Source organism: Nyctereutes procyonoides, unplaced genomic scaffold, assembly GCF_905146905.1.
Source record: "Nyctereutes procyonoides isolate TBG_1078 unplaced genomic scaffold, NYPRO_anot_genome, whole genome shotgun sequence".
NCBI lineage: Eukaryota > Metazoa > Chordata > Mammalia > Carnivora > Canidae > Nyctereutes > Nyctereutes procyonoides.
This window is the reverse complement of record NW_026575051.1, coordinates 62,767,222-62,794,839: the sequence shown is the minus strand read 5'-3', so window position 1 is coordinate 62,794,839 and position 27,618 is coordinate 62,767,222. Positions and strand designations below refer to the sequence as shown.

General features: G+C 44.9%; 1 protein-coding gene across 1 annotated transcript in view; it reads left to right on the top strand.

The window, feature by feature from the left end:
- The window catches only part of PREP (prolyl endopeptidase), a 117,517-nt gene that overhangs the window by 67,930 nt on the left and 21,969 nt on the right, over positions 1-27,618 (top strand). The window contains exon 10 of the mRNA XM_055330191.1: positions 2,534-2,637. Within this exon, the coding sequence (XP_055186166.1) occupies positions 2,534-2,637 (104 nt within the window). The remainder of the gene's footprint in view (positions 1-2,533; positions 2,638-27,618) is intronic.

Below are 27,618 nucleotides of genomic sequence, written 5' to 3'. Positions count from 1 at the left end.
TTTAGCAATTACAAATAAAGCTGCTATAAACATCCGTGTGCAGATTTTTGTGTGGACATAACTTTTCAACTCCTTTGTGTAAATACCAAGGAGCGCAAACATTTTTAAGACTTTTAGTTTCCGTTTATGTTTTTTTTTTTTAATAACATTAAAACCCACCCTATACAGGTGGGTTTAGATGGGTTATCTTTTAGAAGGTTCTTTTGCTTTCTCTGTACATATCCAGTTTTTCAGAGCCTCTGATTCTTCTTTCACAGTTTCAATCCCAGAGTTTCCCCTTCCTCTTAACTCAGACTCCCATTTCTTTTACCTCTTCACATTTATTTTGGATTATTGGGAATATACGAGCTGACCCATCCCTGTCTCCTTCCTATTAGTAGAACGGCTTTGTTAAACCACTGTGTTCATCAGGATACACATCTCCTTAAGTCCAGACACCTCCTCTGGCCTTAGGGGACTTCCATAGCCCAATTCTCTCTTTCACCTCCAAACTTGGAAATTTATTTCCTAGAGATCACCTAACCAGTCCTCTCCAGTTTTATGATTCTAAGAGGTCTTCTCTAAACCCCACCTCCCCTTGGACTTACCAAGCCAAGTCGGATAGGACACAAATACCATTAGGTAATAGGAATTCACATTATATGAATGTGCATTGGGCTAACCTAGGCTAACCCAGATGGATCTGTAAAAAGAAAGTGCTGCTTAGACGTTCTGGTCTAACCCAGCCTCCCCCACGGTGACTCTTTTGCACGGGACAGGAGGATAGGAGTCAGGTTCTCGGCACTGTTTCCCTGAATGGTAGCCAGTCTCTGTTGCATACTTATTTCATTCTGCTCTTAGAGAATGTGATATCTTAGTTTTTCCAGATAAACAGGCATTTAGAGTACATTTCCTATTCATTCTTTCACAAAGGAATTTGTATTCCAGTACTTTGGGGTTTGTGTAAGGTCACTGACCCTGCACCTGTGAGAGGTAGCAATCCTGGCTGCCGGGTCCTTTGTCATTCGCTGTGGTTCAAGCTACTACCAGGGTTTGTCAGGGGCTCAAACCCCACAGGCTTGGTCTGCAATCTTTTTTGTTAGTTGTTTGGTTGTTTGGTTTGTTTGTTTTTAAGGATTCAGATTTTTGTGTGTATTTTGAGGAAGGGGGGTCAAGTATATACGGATCAAGAAGGTTTTCAAAAATTAACATATATCTGCAAAGAGCCTCACCCTCAAGATTACATTCATCTAGGCAAGGACAGTATTCGGTATATCCAGTACATCTAATGTGTGAGATTAGAATGTGTGCCCAAAGAAAGTATGCTCAGAGTGTAGTTTTGAAGTACTTCATCTGTTTTGATGTATTTCAACAGACAGCATGACTTAAACTAGGAAAGCCAATACTTTGGTCACGTTACTTATCTTCTCTTTGTCCATATTCATCATACTTCCTATTATAATACCTTAAAATAGTTTGTCTATAAGCATGAGACTTACAATGACATTCATAGGATCAGCAGTTATGCTAGTAATGAATGTAAATGTATTATTCTTGGCCTTTGGGGGTGCAGGGTGTTTCTCATCTCTTAATGAAGTACAGGCACAGAGCAGAGGATTTGAGAAGAAAGCAGGCCACCCTTGTAATACGTGATCAATCATTTTGAATGCACCCTGTGGAAGTACTGTTTAGTTTCTAGTTTTCCAGCAAGTACTGGGATTACTAAATCGATTTTTCATGTATTTGACAGTGTATGTTTAAAGTATTGTGTGGGAGGGCTGTTTCCACACCAGCCACTCTGGATGACTAATTCTGTTTCATAAACCACCTCAGTGTCGTTTTCAGATAGTAACCACTCATTTTACTTGTTTCTTTGATTCAGTTCTTAAGTGGTAGGGCGTAATAGCATTAAACTCCGGAAATGGAATTTTAGTGATTAAATAAGCTGGCATTCTTGGTGTGTATTCACTAATTTGTGTTGTGCACAGTTAAAGGGATAAACAAAATTTTAAAAGCAACTCTCAAATGGTATCTGATCATCTTGGGCCCCTAACTGCTGTCCACATGTGTGTCCACGGGCAGGTGAGTGTCCGGCATCTGGAGCCCCACAGTTCCCATCAAGAGACCCTGCCCGGCTGTTGATTTTGGGTAGATCATTGGAGTTTTCCATCGTACTCACCTCACAGGTGAAATGACCCTACGTGAAATCTCCCATCTTCCTTGACCTGCACTCCTAAGTGGCAGAGGGAAGACTTGTTAAGTTCACTGTGACGTCTTTCACCTCTTCTCATGCTCAACACGATGCTATGGAATCTTCTAAAATGTCCACACAGATTATGGTTGCAAGAAGGAAGGCCACATGTGGTGGCAATGATGAAAGGTGAACACTTACATAGCACCCCACGCACCAGACTGTTCTAAGCACTTACATGGCAGCAGAGAATACCTAGGTCCTTCTCTTGCTCTTCATAGCATCCAGTTGTGCCATGTGATCCTTGCCCACCTGCTATCCAGTGATTTTGCGGACTAAACCAGGACTTCCGCTTCCTTCTAGGTATCATTTATCACTGTGACCTCACCAAAGAGGAACTGGAGCCAAGAGTCTTCCGAGAGGTTACCGTGAAAGGGATCGATGCTTCCGATTACCAGACAGTCCAGGTATGGAGCATTTGTGAGAGTTGGAAAATCTAACTTCTGGGTCAGGCTATTGCCACCTGGTTTGTTAGGAGCCGTGGAGGGAATCCACAGGAATATTGGTGACAGGTGTTTTGGCGTTCTCGCTCTCCCTGGGCACCGAGCCAGGGATGGTCCTTGCCCTCCTAGAGCTTGCAGGCTCTGCTTCCAGAGCTGCCCCTGTCAACAGGAAGTCGGAGTCCCCTGTGGGGGGATCTTACTGCAAAAGAGTGGGTTATGGGCCCGCTCAGTCTTGTGACATCACAAGTAACAATGCACATTTGCTCTGTACAAAGTCTCGACTCAAGTGCTGCGAGTCCGTCTTTTCTGTCTGACATTCATGTGTACTTCTGTCTGGCACAGATAAGACCCTCCATGCAATATTAGAATGGGTGATTTAACTGCTTAATTGTCATGGCACCACAAGCTCAGTCTCTGGCCACCCATCCTTTCAAGTTAAGAATCTCCATTTTTATTTTTCCAGAAAATTTTTGCTTTGCCCCTCCAAAGGCATTAAGTCTCCCAGAAATGGAGGACATAGATTGTCTTTTATTGATTGAGGACATAGATTGTCTCTGTTCCTTTGCAATGAGAGGTCACCTGTGAGGTAGCAGGTGTTTGTCAGTGCTCTCCCACTTGGAGGGCTGGACCACACGGACCACACACAGATGAGGAATCAGATCACTGTGAAGGAAGTTCAGAGCAAAGAACTGGATGTTCCCAAGAATGTTTCTGTGAACCCAGGACATTAGTTTGGCTTGTTGAGTTACCCTTCACCTGTCTAGAAGTGGTCTAGACGATGGGCTAGATCTAGATCATAAATAAAGCATTGTTTCCAAATCCCACAGTGGGCTGGATCTGGTCTGGGGTTCCAGCTTGTCACCCCTTGTTCTAGATCAGGAATTGGCAAACTGGGCTCTGGTTTTGTGGGAGAACAGCCACATGCATCTTTTTACATAGTGTCTGTGGCCGTCTTAGTACGTTAACAGGGTGGGTGCAGCAGGGCCTCTATGGCCCATAAAGTCTAAAATACTAAGTATTTGGCTCTCTAAGAAAAAGTTTACTGATCCCTGGTCTATGTTAAAAAGTACTTATAAAATCCAAGCATTCTCAGTTGGTGCACAGGGCCTTCATCGCGAAGCTCTGTCAGGCCTGAAATGCACATGCACTCTTAGGGGGGCATTGGGTGAGTCACTCAACCTTTCTACTACAAGGGTTTTTTTAGCTGTAAAATAGAGAAGATGGTATGTATTTTACAAGATTCCTATAGGATTATATGACATGATGTATATTAAGTGTCTGGCACATAGAATATAATCTATTTTTTCAATCAATATTAGAAATAAATATAACAGACTATTAGTCTCCTGTATCTCTTTTGGCTTCCTGCTGCTTTTCATTTTCAAGGTGAGCTATTGCCTGGAGAGAGATCCCGTGGGAGCCAGTAGCCTGTGTGGCGCTTACATGGTTCACTAACTCACCCTAGTCCTGTATTAGCCTTTAAAAATCATTTTCAGGCTTTCGTTCTTTGCTGTTATCCCTTTTCTCCATGTATAGAAAATTTGTTCCTATCAAATGTAACGTCACCTCCCCAAGGCATGTCTAGTCTTTGCCTCAGCAACCCTGGGGCCAGGATGGGCACATACACGCCACCGCCTCCCCCGTCAGTAGTGCCAGGGATGCCCAAGCAGCACCCACTGACTCTTCCTCTTCGCCCCTCAAAGATGCAGCCTTGGCCCTAGAATTGAGTGGTCACCCAAGAGAGACCCCCTGTCATCCCCTCATCTCTACTGTGTAACCCCTCATCTTGCTTGCTTGCTTGCTTGTTTGTTTGTTTATTTATTTATTTATTTATTTATATAACATTTTATTTATTTATTTGAGAGAGACTGAGAGCACAAGCCAGGGAGAGAGGCAGAGGAAGAAGCAGACCCCCCACTGAGCAGAGAGCCCGATGCAGGGCTCGATCCCAGGACCCTGGGATCATGACCTGAGCCAAAACAGATGCTTAACTGACTGAGCCACCCAGGCACCCCCTCCTCAGCTCTATTTAAAAAAACACATTATTGGGACATCTGGGTGGCTCAGCAGTTGAGTGTCTGCCTTTGGCTCAGGGCGTGATCCCGCGGTCCCAGGGTGGAGTCCATCAGGCTCCCTGCGAGGAGCCTGCTTCTCCCTCTGCCTGTGTCTCTGCCTCTCTCTCTCTGTCTCTCATGAATAAATAAAAATCTTTTAAAAAGAGAAAAAAAAATTAAAAAAGCACATTATTGTCCTTTCCTTTCCAGCTTCCCACAAATATTTAGTGCTCAGGCCTGCAGTTATCTTTGGAGTTTGGATGAGGGAGAGGCACCTATAATAAAGTCAGGGAGGCGGCTTCTTACAGGGAAAGAACTCTTCTCACAGTGAGGATGGTTAGAGTTGTTTCTCTTCTTGCCCATCCGGTAACGGTAATATTCTTTATGGATGACACACAAAGAAACTAGTTACCACCTAATGTGTATTGTTTTCATTTATAAATGAAAAACTAAAATGTTGCAGCTGAGCAAGTGCTTGGTGGGTTAGGAATCTCTCAGCCATGTACTAACTGGGGAAGAGAGGAGCATGGGTGATGCCAGTTGCCTGTATCATTGGACAACTGAACTCCTCTACTTCACAAAGAAAACTCTCTTGATGTTGAGCTGCCAAAAGAACAACCTTTTGTTTCTACCACCACAGTAGGGAAGGGAAAAAAAAGGAGAAAGATGGCAAATATTTGAAAGGATAGTAACTGAGCAGAACACGTTGCGTCGCAGATCTCAGCACACTTCTCGTTTCTGTATTTTAGAACGTGGCAGGCAATATGTGTGTGGACATATAATGCTAATAGGGGATTTTATTTTTTTATTTTTTGAAGATTTTATTTATTCATGAGAGACACACAGAGGCAGAGACACAGGCAGAGGGAGAAGCAGGCTCCATGCAGGAGCCCGATGCAGGACTCGATTCCAGGACCCCGGGATCACACCCTGAGCCAAAGGCAGATGCTCAACCGCTGAGCCACCCAGGCATCCCGCCAGTAGGAGATTTTATATCTATTGATTATACACATCAGACATACTGCACGGAGTCATCGAAATAGAATTCTTTCATCATTTATGGGTGCCCTTGAAATGCTCTTTGATGTCACAATACCATAGACTCGTATCACTTAAAAAATCCATTGTGCAGTGGTTCAGATTCAAGTGTTTCAGCAGAGCTTTGACATGAAATGTGAGCGTGACAGATGTCCTCACGTTTTGATTAGGCCCTCCGTGGGTTGCCAGCAATGACCTACCATTGTAAAAGCAAGCCCTGGAGAGTCATTTGTGCGTAAATGGAAAACATCTGATGGTGGATTTGGGGGAGGTGGGGGGAAGGGTATTTTTATCTTCAGTTTCTTTAGGGTAATGTCACTTTTGATTCCTCTAGATCCTGGTGTTGTTTATATTTATTCCATATGAGGTTTAAAAAGAAGATCCTCTAGGCTGTTTGTGATTCCTTCTTACATTTTGTGGAGCATGGTATCGTTTGGAGCAAATACTGCAGCATAGATTGCGCTGCGTAGTTGGTCAATGCAGTTAATGGTGGTCATGGTCATGACCATGCACATCTAGCTGATGGTATAGCTGCTAAGGTAGACCAAGACGAGGAGGAAGAGAAGGGCAAAGAGACACAATGCTAAGTGACCCCAGAAGGCTATTCTCATATGTTTGTTGTACGTTCACCCAGAACTCAGCATATCTTGAATTTGGGGAGCAGATCGTGGAGGATATAGTGTCGCATTTTGCTGGTAGACGTAGAACAGAACTGTCTGTATAACCTTTATCCATCGCTGACTGCAGCTGCGGGCAGAACATTGATCTGTGTCAGAAATATAATTTTGAAATTCAGATCCTGGAAAGGCTGTTGGTTTCTCTTCCAATTGGGGGTACACACAAAAATTTAGTTTTAGATAGGCTTATCAAATCTGCAATTGACTAATCCTGTCTGTTTTCTTTTTTTATTGTGAAGGACACATCTACATAATATTGATTAGAACCTCTGCGCCTGTATCTTTAAGAGGAAGCTGAAACACTGAACGCTGGGAATTAAACTTACAAAATAAGCTTAGCGATAAGTGATTTACCTGAAAGAAAAAAAAATCTGTCTCCCTTTATAATCAATAATGTGTTTCATTTTAAACAAACGTGGAATAATAGGGAAGTGGCAGTTAAATTTAGTCCTCCAGCCAGTATGACAGGCCCTTCCATGCTGGTGGGTACTGTTTGAATATGGAGAATTTCTAGACATAGGGCATTGACCCTGGGAAATTTACAGTCAGGCTGGAAAGTTGAGACATACAGATCTGAAAGGTCAGACACCCGAAGGATGTTCTCTCCGGGATCAAGGGCAAGGTGCGGCCTCCGCCGTGCTGCAGCATTGAAGACCACCCTGGCGGGGTGGAGAGGGGGTCTTCACAGGAGGGGCAGAAACTGGGCAGGGCTTCGAGGGATGGGTGCTTCCATGACTCCTCGTTCCCCAAGAGGCTCCTGACCAGATCCACCACCACCCTCCTTCGGAGAGGCACCACCCTCTGCCTTCTTGCAGCAGGTCACTTTCATAATTTCACAGCAAATTCAAGAAGGGAACTATGCCCTCTGTCTCCAGTGCAGTAGGTTGCCTTCTGTCATTTGTGGGTGGAATAGTGTTTGCACTGTGGGTGAACGTGGCATGATACGCAGCGTAGCAAAGTGCACTTTTTGGTTTCTCAGTATCTCGTTTTTTTTTGTCCAGCCAGCTGAGAGACTGGCTTTCTTTTTCCTCCACAAATGAAAGACAAAATTTATAGACCTGAAAAAGAACTGAGCGTACTATGCATAAACTCCATTATCGACAGCTTCCACATTCCGTGAAAGACATTAAATTGAAAGGAAGACCCAATTTTATGGGTGAAAGCAAACCATATGGTACGAAAATAGTAAGAATTAAAAGTATTTAACAGATTGAATTATCTTGATTCCTGTTTCTTACGCTTCGCAGGCACTTTTCTGAGGTTTACCTGGAGCAATGCATATGAAACACCAGGCACATCCCAAAGGTGGTTTGCTGGGTACTGAAAAGAAATGTTAAAATTAAATAATTCTTTGGGTTTACCAAGATGCTTTGAGGTAGAAGGAGTGGGAATTTTTTTTTCTTGAATTTAGTGTAGATTTTTCTAACCTTGGCGATAACTGTGGTTACTAGCATCTACAGGCTTTGCCATTCAGAGAACATATTCTCAGAGCATCAGTTAGTCTTTGAACATTTGCTAACTTCTGTGCTGAGCACATGGCACGTCCAGTTTTTGAAAACTGACTCATCCACCTCCTCAGTGAGCTGACCGTTGAACTGGTGATAGCATGTTTCTGTAGTGCTGTGTTCTCACAGGTAGTGGTCAGAAATCTTCAGCAGTGTTAGTGGAGAGTGACTGGGGGAACACTTAAATAAAAAAAAAAAAACTTTTTGAGAGGTCTGTGCTTGCACATGATTAGGAAACAGCTTTACATTGTTCTTGATGATTTAGTGCCTGAGCATTCAGGTTATCTGTGATCCTACATTTCATAGTGGCCTATTCTTGCATAAACAGATTCCCACCCTTCTTTAGGACTCTTTGTCATGCAGACATTCTAGATTGAGGTTATGAGGTTCGTAATCAGAGGCTACACATTTGTGTGTCTCTCCCCTTTTGGTATCAGCTGTGTTAAAATAATTTGTAAAATAATAATAATTATTTGACTGTAAAGGTTGATGAAGAATTTGGCTTTTTGTTATCTTATAATAGAGAAATAAGTTATGGGGCCCAGGTCATTCCTCATTCCACTGTAAATAAATCCTCTTCCATATTTTAAAAAAGGATATTACTTTGCTGCCACCTGCAAGTTTGTAACTCTCTTTTAGTAAAAATCACAAGGTGGCCTTGAGAATTAAGCAGCTGGTCCCCATGATGAGAAGCCTGGGGAGGTTACTTGAACCTCCTGTGGGGCTTCGCTGTGGCAACGTGGATGCAAGCCAGGCCTGTACTGACCTTGGTCAGAGCTTCCCTGAGCTTTGCTGGAAGTGGAGTCTGCATGGGATGAGGACCACGGAGACAGCGGAACCCACCTTGGTGACTTAGAGCATAAGGAGGGAGGCCGGGAGAGAGAAGCCCTATTGGTTGGCTCTCCTGGGGTACATGGTGGTGACTCAGCTGCAGGCATATTTGCTCAGCTTATTTTGTGGAGATGTTAATGAGTTAACAGGTGTTGATTCTATTTGAATGACTCAGATTAACATCCTGGAAGGCCTCTAGGTTTATCGTTCTTGCATTAGAGGCCCTAAATGTTAGAGATCAGGCTCCCTATAAATTCCGTACCATAGGTGAAAATGATACTCATTGGAGCTTTGTTCATCCTTTGTACCTTTACAAATTAAATTTGTTAATCTGTATATTGCAATGTATCAGATATCCACAGATAGTACTGAGTTTGCTATTATATGTAATGAAGCCACTTAAATAGATTCAAATTTTGTTTACCTTGTAAGAGTCATAGCTTTTTGAGATCCATAAAAAGTTGCAGGTTACTGAGCTTTGCTGATGTGCAAGTGGGTAGACGTCAGGTTACTCCCTGCTAACAATTAGCTTCAGCTCCTTGCTAAAAAAAAAAAACTATCTTGGGAAAAGAATGTCATATTTCATTATCCTATAGAAGGCAAAGTAGCAAGTAACTTACTTCTTATTAGAACTCACTCAATAGCATGGTATCATCTATGAATAATGTGTGCTAATGGTACTTTTGCCATTTTAATAATTTTTTTGTTTTTATTTTTTTAAAGATTTTATATATTTATTCATGAGAATACACAGAGAGAAGGGAGAGAGAGAGAGAGGCAGAGACACAGGCAGAGGGAGAAGCAGGCTCCATGCAGGGAGCCCAACATGGGACTCGATCCCAGGTCTCCAGGATCATGCCCTGGGCTGAAGGCAGGCGCTAAACTGCTGAGCCACCCGGGCTGCCCTAATTTTTTTGTTTTTAAAAATGAATCTGAATCTTGGTGTGCCTGGGTAATTCAGTCAGTTAAGCGCCTGACTCTTAGTTTTGGCTCAGGGTCTTGGGATAGAGCCCCACGTGGGGCTCCACACTTAGCAGGGATTCTACTTCTCCCTCACCCTCTGCCCCTCCTCTCTCTCTTTTAAATGAAGGGATTAATCTTTAAAAAAAATAAAATAAAAATGGATCTGAATCTCAAGGTGTGTTCTTCAGATTGGATTCAGCTGTGAGCACAGGAAACATCAAGAAGAGAGACATTTATTTCCCTCTCACAGAAAAGAAGGGGAATTGGTCCAGGGCCAACTTGGTATCCAAAGTGCAAGGAATCCAAGCTCCTGCTCTCTTGCTATTTCATCACATGTGACTTTTGTTCCCAGCATCTCTTTGTGGTCTCCTAACACTGCTGTCCATCCAGCCATATTATATCCACTTTCTAGCCAACAAGAAGGCGGCAGTAGGGAAGAAGAGAAGAGTGGGGGAGCGAAGGGGCATGCCAGCTGTCTTAGAAGCACGTTTTCTAAAGGTGCGTGTAATCTGTCTGCTTTCATCTTAATGGTGAGAAAGCACTCATCTGGCCACAGGTAGTGCAAGGAGGTTTAGAGATGTGGTTTTAGTTCCAGAAAAAGAAATGTGCACAGCTAAAAATCAGGGCCTTTTGATGGAGAAATGGAGAATAGACATTGGGGGACAACTAGCAATCTGTCGAACAAAACAGGACTTCAGCAAAAATTTTTGGTGTGGATGGAGCACTTGGATGGCTTGGTTTAGCTTCTGCCTTCGACTCAGATCATGATCTCGGGGTCCTGGGATTGAACCCTGTGTTGGGCTCCCTGCTCAGTGAGGAGTCTGCTTCTCCTTCCCCCTCTGATCCCCCCCACCCCACCCCCAGTCATGCGCGTGCACACTCTCTCTCTCCCTCTCTCTAATAAGTAAATAAAAATCTAAAAAACATTTTTTTGGTGTGGACCCTGAGACCAAGGAGTCCAAAAGCCACCTGGTGGCCAGGTACCTAAACCTCGGGGTCAGGATTAGGAAAACAAAGACTGAAAAAGGTGAATATTCAGATCTTTTAATCACAGCAGAAATCAATGCATTACGAAGAGAGAAGCACCCTTGAAAGAGGCTCTTCTCCCATGAAAAAGGACCTTTAATATTGCTTCCAGAACATATGTATTTCTTGAACTCTGGTCTTGACTTTAGTACTAGTGTAATGCAAGACAAGATGGGACTCTGAGAATTATCATCAAGATGATGTGTAAGGTGTTGTCTCTGGCAGGATGAGGAAGCCAGGTAAGCTTAGACCCAGATGGCTCTCCAGATATTTGGCTCCATGCTAGAGTCTTCCTCTTGCCTGGGAAAACCAGCTCCCACCCACCACCACCACCACTACTACCACCACCCCATACCGTTGCCAAGGATGTGGATACAGGCCATCCTTGCAGGACCTGCTCATTAGAATGGAAGCATAAAAAAAAAAAATTAGAATGGAAGCATAGCACAGGTCAGCCTTTCAGGGGGGTTGGGGAGAGGGTCAAGTCTCTAATTGCATAACTGCTTCTTTGCTTTTTCCTAGGTGATCTGTTCTTATGCTAATGTGTTTTGGGGCTGCAGAGGAGTTGTATGTTTTCCAGTTGCATATACATTAGGGTTCCTATAGTTGAGACCTCTCATTTTACAGATGAGGAAACTAAAAGTCAGTGTGTTTGAACAAAGGTAACAGTATAAATAATTGACAAGGCCGAGACTAGAACAGAGAACACCAGAGCCGTGCTAATCTGCATGTTTTGTTAATCAGGATAAATCTTTTGCACTCTGTCGCTCAGTTATTGTTTTTTTCACCTCTAAAATAAATTAGGTTAAAAGGCTTCTAAATTCCTACACCTACTTACCACTAAAAATCTGTTTCTGCATCATATAAGTATCCAGCAATTACTTCATAAACCCTTGTGGAACCTGTTAAAAAATAAAAGTACTCTTTGTGTGAAAGAGGAGACGCTAAGAGCCCATAACTACATTTTAAAAATTGCTTATAGGGGATCCCTGGGTGGTGCAGCGGTTTGGCGCCTGCCTTTGGCCCAGGGCACGATCCTGGAGACCCGGGATCGAATCCCACGTTGGGCTCCTGGTGCATGGAGCCTGCTTCTCCCTCTGCCTGTGTCTCTGCCTCTCTCTCTCTCTGTGACTATCATAAATAAATAAAAAAATTTTAAAAAATTGCTTATAAATTTTAGGATTTATTTTAGTATTCACTTCTAACCTCCTTGTCACATGTTAATGGCGATTCTCATTTCCTTGTCCATTTATTTATACCACAGATTTTCATACACACGAGTACATACATACATACGTTGTATTTTGATCTGAGGAGTTCTATTTAAGTCTTAAATGTTGGTCACCACACGGCAGCTTGAAACTCCACTTAAAGTATGTTCTAAAGTGAAATAAAGCTTGAAGTGTTTATGGTTCTGCTTTTATCATCTTATCTCTGCTGGATTTCCCCCAAGATCTAATGCCAGTACTAGCATCAGGTTGCTTTAATCTCAAATTCAGAAGAATATTCTCAGATTTATTTCAGAAGCACTAGCCCAAGATCTTTGCTTCTTGTGTGGTGAACCTGAAAAGACACCTCTGTGCCCAAAGCAGGCGACCTTCTCAATTGTTCTTTCTTAGACAGGTACCTCCATTCCAGTGTCTGTCCCATCATTTCTGCCTTCTTAATTGGTGGAGTTGGTTTAAAAATTCATAGGGTTCAGTGGATATCTGGAATCTGAAAATTGTTTAGGTTCTCTTTGCATTGAGAAGGCTCCATAGGAGAGAGTTGGAGCAATCTTTCTTCTGCTTTTCTGTGGTAGTATCACTCCTAAACCTCAGGGGTATGTCTTTATGTGGGCTGCCACCTAGACAAGTGTTCTTTGGCTTCCTGCTCTGCTCCATCTTTTAGGGCAGATGGGGAGAAGAGAACATAGGAGCTTAGTGTGGTCTCTCCACCTGTTACATAGCTCTTCCCTATCCTCCCCTCTACTGGCATCACATTGATGGCCGAGGGATGATGGATTGAGTAAAAATAGACCTGGCACTGCAGATACTCCATTATCTCCCTGAAGGAAAAACCATTACTGCCTGACTTTACTGGTCTGTGAAGAAGGAAGGAAACATTTTCCATTTCCATAAGTATAACCTTTTGATTGGGGTCAAGTATACCTTGATCTGGGTTTACAGAAATAGATTGGATCATTCTCTATTTGCTCCCAGTGTTGTGGTAGTGGTAGTAGTAGGGTATGTCCGTGGTAGATGAGAAACGTTAATCGTGATAAACCTGATGGCAAGATGTTGCCAGTTAGAAGACATTGTGTGTCAGGGTACTACACAGGGACACACACAGGTTCCTGGTCATGGTCCATGTCAAGTGTGAGTTCCTCTACCAAACTCCTGATGTCCTCTTTCCAGCCCTGCAGAAGTGGCGCCTCACTATCCCAAGTCCCCACCCCAAATACTCGGCACCACCAAGGCTCAACTCCCAACCCAGTCCTCGACCACCATATGCAGACTTCCCTCCGCCCGGTTCTCCTTCCTCTGTGCTCTGTTGAGACACTATTCATTTTCCTAACACCATTTTCTGAAATTGTATACATTTTGAGTACCCAGCCAAATCCCCACTTGTGTAGAAGCTTCTCCTCTTGTTCCTGCCCTTGGAAACTCAGTCTAAAGCAAAAAGACAGGGAAAGAGGATAGTCAGCTGTGACTTAGAGCACAGATGTGTGCACACCCTGTGCCGGGCTGTATGCCCGTGCTCTGAGTGCATCATCTCGTTTCTTCAGCCAGTCAGCCTCCTCGTGATTTCTGTTTTTGGGATGAAGAGGCTGCAGTGTAGGGAAGCTAGAGGAGTTGTCCCTAATCACACGGTGGTATAGTTAGTGCTTCAGCCCTGGTTTCCCGCACTGCGCTGCTCCTAAGCATGATGCTCTCTGCCCTCAGAAGCTAGGCTAGCTTCTCCCCAGCTGTCGCAGTTCAGCAGTTGGGCACCCTGAGATAGCCGGCTCTGGGTCCTCATGTAGGAACTGATATAAAATGCTGTGGCCTTATGATGACCCTAGAGAAAGCTTCATCGTTTACCTTGGTTAATGTCTCAAAAGAAGGAAATGTAAATCCATCTACTCAAGCTGCATTGATAAACGCAGCCCATATGAATTCTTAGACATTTAAAATCATCTGCTGGTTGGTTCTGCCGAGTTAAATAATAGCTGACAAAGCTTGTGTCCTCCCTGCCCCCAGCTGTGTTCGTTTGTATACACGTGTATGTATATGAGTAGATAGAAATATTAATATGCATGTAAACATAAGTTTAAACAAAGAATGTGCTCTTTGATCCCAAATTAGATAGTGGGTAATTCTGAAATTGACTCTCAGATGGAAAACCACTTAGGGTGCAAGGAAAATTCACATCAGGACCCTGAAGCCTTCCATGTTTTGCATAGGCTATAGCTAGTTCAGCTCCAAAGTTTAATGCGCATATAGCTAATTTAAATATTTGGAAAAGATTAGAGAAGAGTATAAATACTCCAAACTGTGGCTGGTGCATTGCTAGAGAATCTGCAGATTTGTCTGTTGAAGTGCCGACTTTGAACCATGGCTGAGAATCTTCAGAGGGAGGAGGGACCAAGGAGTGTTGTGGGGCATTGCTGGCACCACCTCTGCTCCCCTGCCTAGGCTTCCTCTCCGCCTTCAGTCCATCTAGAGCTGCCATTGGATGTCTTCCTCGCCTGCCATCAGAAATTCGTCAGCATTGTTGTGGGGAGGTGGAATGGGGAAGAGAACCACTTTCATTCATCCAATCTGGGTGTTTATTCAGAATTTACTCTGTGTTAAACACTAGGAGTGTAACAGTGACCTAGAGAGCTGTGGTCTTTGCCCTTATGAGTACAGGCAGGAAAAAAAAAAAAACCACAAGTGAACAGAAAATAAATACGAAGATTCCAAGTTGGGGAAGGGCTATGAATGAAATAAGTAGGGACCGTCACCAAGAATGACAGTGTGAATTGAGTGGTCAACTAAAGTGCCCTTGTGTTATATCAGTGGAAACATAGTTTCCTACGTATGAGGGAACTAATCATGTGGAGATGTGGGGAGAGCAGCGCAACTGTTGGAGCGAAGACCCCGAGACAAAGCGCCTGGCCCCAGAGAGGACCCAAGAGAAGATAGGTGCAGTAAGCGTGTGGGAGGGCAGGGCCTCACGGTTGTGTTGGACTTTGTTCAGGGTTCCAAGAATGGTGGGAGTCCGTGTAGGGTCTTATGCTGGAATGGGACATGTTCTGATTTACGAAAGCCATCTTCCATTTTGTAGAGAATAGATGAAAGGGGCAGATGCGGCTGTAGAGATTGCGGGAACACCTCTGTAGCAGTCTGTAGACCAGGGAAGACATAAGGTGGCCTAGACTAAGGGAGAGACTGTAGATGTGAGAAAGAGTGGGTTTGGAAAATATCTGGAAGGTAGAATCAACAGGATGCACTCAAAGATTGCACATGGAGGGAAGAGGGGAAGGGACACGTCAAGGATGACTCTGGGATTTCCAGTCTGAGCAGGTGGTACCATGTATCAGGTTGTTGGCAGTGGGTCGGGGAGGACGTGTTTGGGAGGAAGGATATTTTGGACATGATCAAGTTTGTGGTGCATGTTACGTTGTCAGCCAGGTGGCAATGTCAAGTATGGTGTTGGATATTTGAGTCTCATGCTCAGAGGAGAGATCTGAGTTAGAGTCATAGGTGTGGCCATCTTCAGTGTGAGTGTGTTGTTTAAGTCTGGGGGCAAGGACAGAAGTACTTGGAGTAGAGTGAGGGAGGGTCGGGCCTGCACCCTGAGGAGGCCTGAGGGAGGGCCAGCAGGGGAGTGCCGGAAGCATCAGCCAGGGAGGTACAAGAAGAACCAGCACATCCCAGACCAGGGGAAGCAGGAGGTCAAGGAAAGGGTATGAGGAGGGGCCCGTGGGAGACAGTACTCAGTGTGGCCGGTCAAATGAGGAAGGAAGAAGAGGCCTTGGATTTGACCATCTGGATTCATTGGTGAGCTTGACAAGAGCACTTTCAGGAGCAGTGGGGCAGACTGGTGGCCGAACAGGGTATATTGAGGAAGAGGGGAGAATGCGTGTGTGGCTTGTTAGGGGAGGTGTGACTGACGGATTGGGGGATTCACTGCATTTTCCGTGCATTCTCATATTGCGTTATTATTCTAATCAGAACTGTCTTGTGTTAGTGTTGTAATCCGAAAAACTTACATTTTAAAGCTTTGAAAACAATCCCTGGTAGTCTAACTGACCGTCTCTGTCTTTTAACACCTGTGGTTTATGTCTTCCTTCCCTCCCCTTCTTCCTCCCTCCTTCAGATCACTTTTCAGATTTTTCATTCTCTTGCTGTAGAATACAGCTGTGCTAAGAAAACGAATCAAGCCAGAAGATCAGATTTTACGTTCATTTACAGATGGAACCCTCCATAGCTTTTGTGGCAGTGAGTTCAGGATCCGGGGGAAGGGAGGAGCAGGGAGGGAAGTGGGGAACCATGTGTGTAGACGGTCTTGAGAAGTTTAAATGCATTAGTGAGAGGGGTACAAGAGCAGTGGCCTGTGTTATGAAATGGGTAGGAACCAGATTATTAGGTTGTGTTGATGGGTTGGTTCCAGCAGGAGGGACCCACCGCAGGAACCAAGTTCCCTGAGAAGGTGAGAGGGTCCCAAGCCCTGGTGGAAGCTGGTCGTCACCAGAGGGACATTCCCTTCATTCTGTCAAGAAGGAAGCCAGCTCCTTACATTCCTTCTGTGAGACCTCTTAGGGCCTGAATTCTCTATCTTCCTTTGTTTTGTTTCAAGTTTTTATTTAAACTCGAGTTAATTGGGACGCCTTGGTGGCTCAGTGGTTGGGTATCTGCCTTCGGCCCAGGGCATGGTCCTGGAGTCCCGGGATCGAGTCCCACATCGGACTTCCTGCATGGAGCCTGCTTCTCTCTCTGCCTGTGTCTCTGCCTCCCTCTCTGTGTCTCTCATGAATAAATAAGTAAAAATCTTTAAAAATAATAATAAAAAAAATAAACGAGTTAATTAACATATAGTGTAGTATTGGTTTCAGGGGTAAAATATAGTGATTCATCACTTACTATAATATAACACCCAGCGCCCCCAACATCAAGCGCCCTCCTTAATGCCCACCACCCAGTTACCCCATCCCGCCATCCTCCTCCCCTCCAGCAACCAACCCTCAGTTTGTTCCCTAGAGTTAAGAGTCTCTTATGGTTTGCCTCCCTGTCTGTTTTTATCTTATTTTTCCTTCCCTTCCCCTGTGTGCATCTGTTTTGTTTCCTAAATTCCACATATGAGCAACTAAAAATGAAAAAATAGTTCTGAAGTTTTGAAATATGTGCATTTTTGGTTATGCACGCAGTTCATGGGCGGGAAGGCTCAGATAGTGAGTGTAGAATTTTCTGCAGCTTACGAATGCGTTCCTTTCCGGTTGCTCTGTTCTAGCTCAGTCAGGAGGGGCAAGGTTACTGCAGTTAACAGGCACCGTCGCAGCCTCAGAGGCGTGAAGGCAGACACGTTTACATTTCGTTTCCACACCCTGTCCATCGGACGTCGCCCAGGCTCCCTCCAGGCCCCGCCTGAGGAGCCTCCCCCACTACGCGTTGCCTGTCCCCGTGGCACAGAGACAAAGCACATCCTGTCCCAGGTGGCCCACAGCCCTTTTGTCTACAAGTGTCACCTCCCTCCCCCTGGCCACATGCCCTTGGCCAACACCACGGGATGGGGACAAACCAGCTTCAGAGTTAGATGCGCAGAGCCGTCCTCCACGTGCTGGAAGGAGAGAGAATAGTGCACGCCCTGGTGACACCACGGGTCCCTCCCCAGAGAAGGCCTTGGGGGAACGCGGGGGTCGCCTCCACCCCCGGCCCCATCTTCACCACAGCACCTGAAATTCTGAACATTTTCCAAATGCTTTCTTCATTTTCCAGATATTTTCTTTAAAAATACAAACTGACCGGGCAGCCCGGGTGGCTCAGCGGTTTAGCTCCTCCTCCAGCCCAGGGCCTGATCCTGGAGACCCGGGATCGAGTCCCACGTCGGGCTCCCTGCATGGAGCCTGCTTCTCCCTCTGCCTGTGTCTCTGCCTCTCTCTATGTCTGTCATGAATAAATAAATAAAATCATAAATAAATAAGAAAATAAAAATAAAAATAAATAAATAAATCAACCAACCAACCAACCGCTCTAGAACTAGCGTAGCAAATCAGTACCTTTTATTTATTTTCTCCACAGACATTATTTTTCCCGGTGGACTCAAAATCATAGGAGAGTTTGTGCCCTCAGCTCAGTTTTTTTAAGAAACGTGTATTTTCGTGATTTACCTAATTAAAAAAAAAAAAAACCCACCACCACCACAGCACTGCCAGTCGAAGCCTCTCTGCCTGGCGTGAGTTGCTCATGATGACGGCCGACGTGGGCACTCTCGTCTCACAGGTCGGCTCCCATGGGCCTCTTGGGATTCTGCTTGGGCCTCCGGGCCTCCGTCACTCCCCTGGGGACCCACCTGGACCCCAGAACCTGCATCAGGCCCCACCGGCGGCAGTCAGGGCCAGGAGGGCGCCGCAGGCCGCACGCGTGACCCCTGGGCCGTGGCGTCGCAGAGCAGCCCTGGCCCTGCCTGCCTCCTCCTCAGCCCCCGTCCTCCCGCCCCCCAAGGCCACCTCCCTACATGCCCACCCGCCACCAGCAGAGCTCTTCCCTCTGGGGGGCCGTGTCCCCCACAGGCCGGCCTGCGCTCTGGGGCCCCCGGCCCACACGGGGGGCTCTGCTCCACTCCGGGCCTTTCCCTCAGTGCAGAAGCAGAGCTCCTCTTGCCGCGACGTGGCCCCCCCAGGACTGAGGCTTTGAGGAGGGGTCAGTTGTACCGAGTCACGCTGGGCTTGACACCTCAGCAGGCCGACCTCGCGCTGGGGTCGGTGTCAGCAGGCAGGGCGGCAGTGCTGGGATCGTGGCCCAAAGGGAGAGACCATCCTTTTTCTTGTTCCACAGGAGAATGTGGCTTTGCTTTTCTTTTCTCTTTTCTTTTCTCTTTTCTTTTTTCTTTTCTTTTCTTCTCTTTTCTTTTCTTTTCTTTTCTTTTCTTTTCCTTTCCTTTTCTTTTCTTTCCTTCCTTCCTTCCTTCCTTCCTTCCTTCCTTCCTTCCTTCCTTCCTTCCTTCCTCTTTCCTCTCTTTTCTTTTCTTTTCTTTCTTTATTTTATTTTATTTTTTATTTTTTTTATTTTATTTATTTTATTTATTTTATTTATTTTATTTTATTTATTTTATTTTTTTTATTTAAGAATGTGGCTCCCTAATAAATAGCATAGCCCTTCTGGTTACACTTGTCTGCAGTCACCCAGCCTGGAGTAAAGCCCACAGGCCTCCCCTGTGCCCTCCTGCCAGGCACTCCCTCCCTCCCTGCTTCCTTCCTTGCCAGCGGCCCCCTCCACTCCTTCCCTTCCTTCCACTGCTCTGGTCCGAGCGCCCTTCTCTCCCTCCTGTATCACCCAGCAGCCCTTCTCCATCCCCTGCTCCCAGCGTCCAGCTTCGTCCTTTCCTTTGTGTGTCCCTCTGTCTTCCCTTCAGAAAGTGATTTCCACCACCACCACCACCCCCCAACTGCTGTGTCCCCAGAGCCCAGAGCAGATACACAGAAATATTTGGCAAATAAGAGAAGCCTCGATAGATGACGCAGTCTGAAATTATCTAGTTAGCAAGGCCAGAAACCTGTACAAATAGGTGTGTTCCCAGTCTGTAAAATGTCAGTTGGACCATCCCCTTCTCCCCTCCAAAGGTAATTTCTATTCAAAGCCAGCAAATAGTGTCAGCAAACCAATGTTTGTTACCCTCTGCACTTCTGTGGAATTTTTTTATTTTAATTGTGATCTAGTCTTTAAGTGTGCTTTGGGTCCTGGTCTGTGACCAAAGCAGGAGATATTTGCTGCCCCTTCTTCTAGAGCATCAAAGTCAATTTTTTTTTTAAATATCTTCCCATTACTCATTTATTGTGTTGTTGTTTTCTTGCAAGAGTTGTCTGAGAAACTCTTAGACAAGCCGAGCAATTAAAAAAAAAAATTTCTACTATTATCTACAATCAGTTGATCGATTCCTTGCTATGTTTTGTGGGAGTGTGTGATGGTTTGGATTTTACAAGGAATGCTTTCAGACTTTGGAAGTTTAATTTTCTCCCTTTGGCTTTTCTAACATGTTTTCTCAAGCAGCCCCTTCTTTCACAGGTTCATTTTCCCTTTCCTTCTTCCCTCCTCAATAGTTTTACTGATTTCTATCCGTGGTTCTTTTCTTCACTGTTCATGTTTCTTGTACCATATGGCCTGTGTGTGTTTGTCTAAGTGAGGCCCCAAAAGTCCCTGTGCCTCGCGGAGAGAAGCCAGGGGATGCCTAAGGCAGTGTTTAGTTATAATAAAATAATGCTAATTTAAATAAAAGGGAAATTCTAAATGAGAAGATTGTATACATAAATAAAAGTAATTGTTTCACAAACATTTATCAAGCTGCCACCTCGTATGGGGCAGTGCTGGGAGTGTAAGGAAAGAGAGAATTTACTAGGGGAAATGAGGACGTGATAAACATTTCTGGCAATTTGATGGTGGGAGAAACAGTATGAAAGGTGATCCCAGGGCCTGTGAGAGCCCAGAGGAGGAGACACCTCTAAGATTGTTTCTGGAAGGCTTCCAGGCAAGGAGCTTTGGGCAGACAGGGAAGGGCTCTGGAGGGAGGAAAGCTTGTACAAAAAGCAGAGGTATCCCCAGCGCCAGGGCTGGACCCCACAGGCAGGGGATGAGCCTGGAGATGCAGACAGGTCAAAACCTTAAGGGTCTGGTACGCACCCAAATGGGGGGGAGATTTCATCCCCTTGTACCCTGGGGAGCCCTATGTGGTATGTGCCAGGTGCTCAGAGAATTAGGGTCAGGAGTCAGGGAGAGTGATGAAGGCTGGTTGTGGGGTGGTCAATGAGCACATGGGCACAGATTGAACCCCGGAGTGGTGTGTATAGAGGGGAAGGAGGACCAAAGGGAGCACTGACATTTAAAGACTGGGGAGGTTGCCAGGAAAGCAGTAGACTTAAGCGGCTGTGAGTGGAGCCCTGGAGCCCAGCCGTCTGGGAACGAGGCGTCTCCTGCAGCCCTGGCCTTTGCCTCTTAATTCCTTTTTTTTTTTTTTTAAGATTTTATTTATTTATTCATAGAGATGCAGAGAGAGAGAGAGGCAGAGACACAAGCAGAGGGAGAAGCAGGTTCCATGCAGGGAGCCTGACGTGGGACTCGATCCCGGGTCTCCAGGATCATGCCCTGGGCTGCAGGTGGCACTAAACTGCTGCGCCACCAGGGCTGCCCTGCCTCTTAATTCCTAGGCAGTAGACATCGTACCCGGGATTCACTAGGTGAAAGTGTTTGCCCTCAGTGTGCTGGTTCTGTGGCCAGCTTTTCTGCATACACCCCTGATGCTTCAGAGTCCTCAAATGTTCCCCGTGCACCATCCTGAATGCCATCTATCATCAGAACAGCCCCGTGTTCTTTTCCAGATCATGAACAGGATTCGATTTTTCATCTGAAATGTTCATTTTCCTTAGACTGATATTTCACTACCTCAATGCCGTTGTAATAAAAAGGTGGTGCGCGTATGCATACTTAAAAATTACACTATTCCCACATTTAAAGCATTTAAAAATGAATAGACAAGATCTCTCTATCATGGTAGTGCCGGGGCGAACAAGGTGTGGTAGGAGGCATCTCACAGCCAGGGAAAAAGAAAAAAATATATATATGGCTTCACTGGTTAGAGGTTTGCTACTGTTATCCTACTGCACAAATATGAAACATGTCACACAGTCACACATAGAATATAAGCCAAAGAAGTCATGCTTGTAGCTTTGCAGCAGGATTTCTGAACCTGGTGATGTGCGTTCATTTGCGCCCGGTGGCTGTTGGGGATGCCCCTGAGAGCCTCTACTTTTTTTTTTTTTAAAGATTATTTATTTATTTATTCATGAGACAGAGGCAGAGACACAGGCAGAGGGAGAAGCAGGACCATGCAGGGAGCCTGACGCGGGACTCGATCCCAGGACCTTGGGATCACAACCTGAGCCAAAGGCAGACGCTCAACCACTGAGCCACCCAGGGGCCCAAGCCTCTACTTCTGGGTCTTCTCATTGACCCCCTCCCTGCAGCCCGCCCTCACCAGCATGAGTCCAGCTCCTTGGCTGGACTTGGCTCCTTGGCTCCCAACATCAGGGACTGAAATGCAGTGTGGCACTCATGAGCCTACTGAGTGTGATTTTTTTTTTTTTTTTTACAATTGTTCTTTAAGCAACTTGAAATTATATATGATGGGTCTTTTCTTGCCTCTTACTCTCCCAAGGGCTTATTTTGGGGATTTGCACTTGGATTGTCTGAGAGGCTCTGGGTAGAAGCAGATGAGTATAGGAGCAGCATTAGAGGTGTCCACCAGCGACTCACATCAGTGTCTATGCCGGCGACAAATATGTGCTTCCAGATTCACCTCTCCAGAATTCCAGCCGTTCATTTTTTCTGCAATAGAATGATTTGGTGTGCAGCTGCTCCTTGCAGTGTTTTTGCTATATCTCCCCCTTGGATCCACAAACAAAAAGTGGTAATTGGACAGTTGTGCCAGCTTCCTGGTTCTAGGCCTGTTGTCAGCGCTGCCCTCAAGTTCAGGGTCACTGTTGGCTGCGTGCAGCTCTGTTTCATCTCCCACCCACCTCCTGCACCAGGAGCTGCTTGATTGCACAAACACTGCTTTCCTTTCTCCTCCTCACTGACATCTGTCTCTCTTCTGTAGTCCACCCTTTCTCAGGCGTGCAGAGCTACCAGCCGCAGATCCTTAAAGTGGTTTGGTTCTGCTCTGTTACTGGACATTCTGGCCGGAGTCTGTCATGCCAGCATTTTGCTTATTAATTTTATTTTTCTAAGGCAGTAAAATAAATAAGTGGTCCACCATAGTTTTGAGTTAATGAGAATTCAAAATTGATCTCAAGTGTTCTTCCTGGGTTTTTATGACGCAGGTGCGATCGCATGCAGTAAATCACCATAACCAAACAGCTTCAGAGCCATAAAGCTCATCCGCCATGGCATTGCTAAATTAATAGATTAACAGCTACACATGAAGAAAATGTCAGATGTTAAATATTTTTCATTAGTAAGAGTGAGAAATTTGTGACCGCATACAGTCCCGAGTGCCTCAACCAGAGTTAATTTGTACTTTATTGCTTTTCAGCTTATAAGCATTTTGATGCCAGACTCTAGACCATTTCATAGAGTTTTCATAGAGTATTTTTCAATGCACTGCCCCTTAAGTACTTTTTTGTGTGTTATTTGGTGGCAGCATGGTGTCCAGTTTGAGTGTTTATTTATGCATTTATCCAGCACTTCCTTTCTAAGTGCTGTCTTCCAAGTGCTAGGTCAACAGACACACAGACCACATGACGGCACAATAGCTGTGCCACAGAAGGTTCCAGAGGGGGCTCTGGAGGGGATTTGCTGATCCTTTCTTTGTTCATAGTGGCAGAGAGTCTGGAGTCTGGAGTCAGTGGGCCCAGGTACAGATCCTGAGGCCATCACAGCATGTATGACCTGAACTAGTTCCTTCTCTTGGTCCGAGTAAGCCCCCCTCCTAAAAATGGGAGTATTCGTGGTATAAACCTCATATGTGGATTAAACGAGGGAATATTTATAAACCCCTAGAACAGTGCTTGGTTCATGGTAAGAACTATGTAAGTGTTTTTTTTTTTAATTTTTTTTTTTTTTTATGATAGTCACAGAGAGAGTGAGAGAGAGGGGCAGAGACATAGGCAGAGGGAGAAGCAGGCTCCATGCACCGGGAGCCCGATGCGGGATTCGATCCCGGGTCTCCAGGATCGCGCCCTGGGCCAAAGGCAGGCACCAAACCGCTGCGCCACCCAGGGATCCCTATGTAAGTGTTTTAAACAAATCAAGTAAAATAAATAACATATCTCTTTTGACCCGACGACTAAGGAAAATCCTATTGTGAAAAAATGTAGAAACCAAACAGCAGGCACTTCAGTATTTTTTTTTATTTTATTTTATATTTTTAAGTGTACAGAACTTTATTTGGTAGTTTCTCTGGAAATTTACTGTCACTTCTGTCTCCAGAGCCTTGCCTGGTTTTTGTTCCCCGTGTTTTCATGTATTTTGACATTTTCAGGTAAGGAAGAAGTTTTTAACAGTTAGGCTCCCAGATGAAATGAGCTGCTGTTTGTGGTGGTGCGAATTTCTTTCTTACTACCAAGAAAGAGAAGTTGAACTTGCCTGAGATACAGCTTTGGGGATGCCTACACTGGGTAGGAACTCGAGGGGGATCAAATTAGTGAACTCCTAAGAGCCAGTGGTCTTTTTTTTTTTTTGCCCTAGTTGTGCTTTAGTCTATAAATCCTGATGGCTTCAGGATCTGGAGATGTGAATGGCAGTGTCAGTGGAGAGGACGGTTGCAGTTGGGAAGGACTCAGAAAGGCTGAAGGTAGAAAGTGGAGAGATTTAATGGCTGGTCTAAAACACGGATCTCATTTTGGAGAGGATGGGGAGGCATTGCATGTTGTCAGTAGGAGAGTGACCTAGATTAAAAGGAAGGCTCTTTCGCTCTCTCTCTGTCTCCCCTTTTAATCTCAGGGAGAGGGATCCCTGGGTGGCGCAGCGGTTTAGTGCCTGTCTTTGGCCCAGGGCGCGATCCTGGAGACCCGGGATCGAATCCCACGTCGGGCTCCCGGTGCATGGAGCCTGCTTCTCCCTCTGCCTGTGTCTCTGCCTCTCTCTCTCTCATTCTGTGTGACTATCATAAATAAATAAAAATTTAAAAAAAATTTAATCTCAGGGAGATTAATCTGGTAACAAGTGCCCAAATATTGGAAGCAGGAATCCTGTTAGAAGCCAGGGCTTTCATGTAGGCAGGCGGGGAGGAGATGGTGTGCAGGAGGCATCCAGCATGCTCCGAGCCTCAGGAACTGAAGCAAACTGGTATAGGTTTGGCGGCCACTGGGGGCTGGGGGTGGGAGGTGGGGGGATCAGAAAGAGAGTGTTTAATATGCAGTTCCAACTCGTTTATTCATTCAGCAAATGCTCACTAAGTGCGGGCAGTGCAGGGCTCACAGCCCCATGGTGATGGACTCATCAGGCTGTTTTCATAAAGAGCCAAACACACACATGTGCGGGTGACATGCAGCCTAAATGCCACTGTAGCCAGCCTCATCACCAGCGATTGATGCATTCTGTGAGGGCACCTTTACAAACCAAGCCTGTTACACATACACAGCCTGCTTTCCCTGAACCTGGGCATGCAGTAGGTCCTCGGTTTCATGAGAAAGTCTGATTACGTTGGCCTTGACCACGAAGAGATCAGGTCAGTGGAAGTGAAGATGGCTCTTAGGGTCTGCGATCAAGTCGTATTATATTCATCACAGCCGTGAATGCCTCCAGACTCCAGCCAAGCTTATCACAAGTGCCACGATCGACTTGTGCCACTTGTCTTTCCTCCCTGTGTGTTCAGCACCTTGCAGTTTCTGGCTCCACAGTTTGGAACCGAGAATGGGCTTATTATTCCAAAGAACAGATGGCCCAGCCTCTGAGAGCTGACGCCTTTCTGCAGAGACTACCAGTAGAGCACTTAGCATGTTGTTGATACTCAAGAAATGTACCAGAAATTAAAATAGATTTTTAAATAGACTGACATTGCTGTTATTGAGGTGCCCCGTGGGAGTTTTTAAAGCTCCACTGTTAGAAAAAATGTCTAGCCACCCTTTAAAAAAGCAAACGAAAAGGATCCTGGAATAGAAATTTCCTTTTATATTTTCTGCCTAAAGGTGACTCTTAAACTCCTCCCCACTTCTCCAGAGTTAAATGCCTGGAAAATAGATAGGATTATGACCTTCTGACGCCTGGCTGGTATTTTTAACCCAAGCACGATACAGAAATGTGCAGCACCCCCTCGAAAGCCTGGGAAGCTCTCTCTGTACTTATTTTCCAAGGTAATTGAGGCACGATGGTTGCTTTCTGCCTGGTTCTTTGGGTAATGGAATGTCTCGATCCCCGTTTGCATTGACCATGAGATTTCTGAGCAGCTCTGCTCCCTGTCAGATGTATTTGCCACACTGGGCACAGGCCACACAAGTGGCCTCTGTCAACTCTGATAAAAAGGGAAGCTCAACGCGCCTTTACGAACATTCTCCTTTAAACCTGTCAGGCCCTAAAATTAGGAAGGAGCTGCTGTCATCAGACATTCTTCTCTCCCGAGGGCTGGCCCTTTGCCCTTTACCTTCACCTTTCGTGTATGAGCCATGTCCCTTAACTGGTGATAATGAGAGCCCTGGCATTTGCCTCAGATAGCACCAAACGTAAACTAGAACAAATTTAGGGTTGAAGATTGTTTACAGAAGCTTCAGTGGTTGCCCATGTTTGAATATCTCAGCAAAATTGATTTTATTACTAAATATGTTGAAGAAAAGTAATCATCTCAGTAGAGATGGCTGGTCTCTTCATGACTGATGTCGTTCTCTTGAAGAACAATAGGCTTCCTTGGTTCCTTAGGTTTCCTTGCTCTGCTTTTTTCCTTTAAAGGAAGATGTTTTTTATTTTATTTATTTGAAGCCAGATTCACACATTAAGACTGCGGGACGTGTATTCAGTGACTGTCAGCTCATGCCAAAGCACACTTCAGAGTAGCGTTGCTTTATATTTAGTGATGCCTCTGGAAAGTCACGCTTGACAATAAGGGATGGTCATTTCTGACATTTTTTACTCTATCCTTTATATAAGTGTAAACCCTTTCTCTCTTTCCTTCAATAGTTTAATTTAAAGAATTCACCTTGGAGCGCCTGGGTGGCTCAGTGATTGAGTGTCTGCCTTTGGCTCAAGTCATGATCCTATGGTCCTGGGATTGAGCCCTACATCAGGCTCCCCACAGAGAGCCCGCTTCTCCCTCCACCTATGTCTCTGCCCCCCACCCCCGGGTCTCTCATAAATAAGTAAAATCTTTAAAAAAAAAAAAAAAAAAGAAGAAGAAGAAGAAGAAGAAGAAAGAGTTCAACTCAAGGGTCTGCGAGCTTTATCTGTTAAATAATCATTCATTAGAAAATGGGCTTAAATATGCAAAATTGGAAGCTGCTTTAAATTTGATTGCTTATAAAGGTGGGGTTGCTTTCTTTATGAATGTCTCAGCATTTTTTTGTCTGTTTCATTTGTGAAGGTAATTGTGTCTTTTACACCTTTTAAAAAATTATAGATAATTTTTTTAGTTAGAATGGCATTGCAGGATATACTGGGCTTTTTATTATTTTAATAATCTGTCTTCAAGATGGTAACACTGATGACTATTTGGAGAAGGATCATCTTTCCACACAGACTTATTTTGCTTTAAAAAAAAAAGTAAATATAATAACCTCCATATCTGAAATATGGCTTTTGACATGCTTGAAGGAGTCTCCTTTTCAAGAGGGTAACAAAAACAAAAGCAAATAAATCACACTATCTCTGGCAGCATATTTGTCCCCCGGATTCCCTAGAGACTGGTGATCATTGTCTTGAAGGGGAAAAAAAAAATCTATTAAATCGGAGCCAAAGCTTCTAACATTTGCAAAATTTTACACAGTCACACCCAATAAAGATACTTACAAGGAAGTAATACCATAGTGTCAATTACTTTGTGATAAAGAGTAGGAAAAAACCCCTGGACCAGGGACTTAGGAGACCATGGTAATAATTTTCCATAAACTGGCAGTGTTACGTTGGCAGGTATCTTACCTTCGTGAACCTCAGGTTTGTCATTTATATGAGAGGGTGATCAGCTTATGAAGCCCCAGAGTGACAGTCTCTC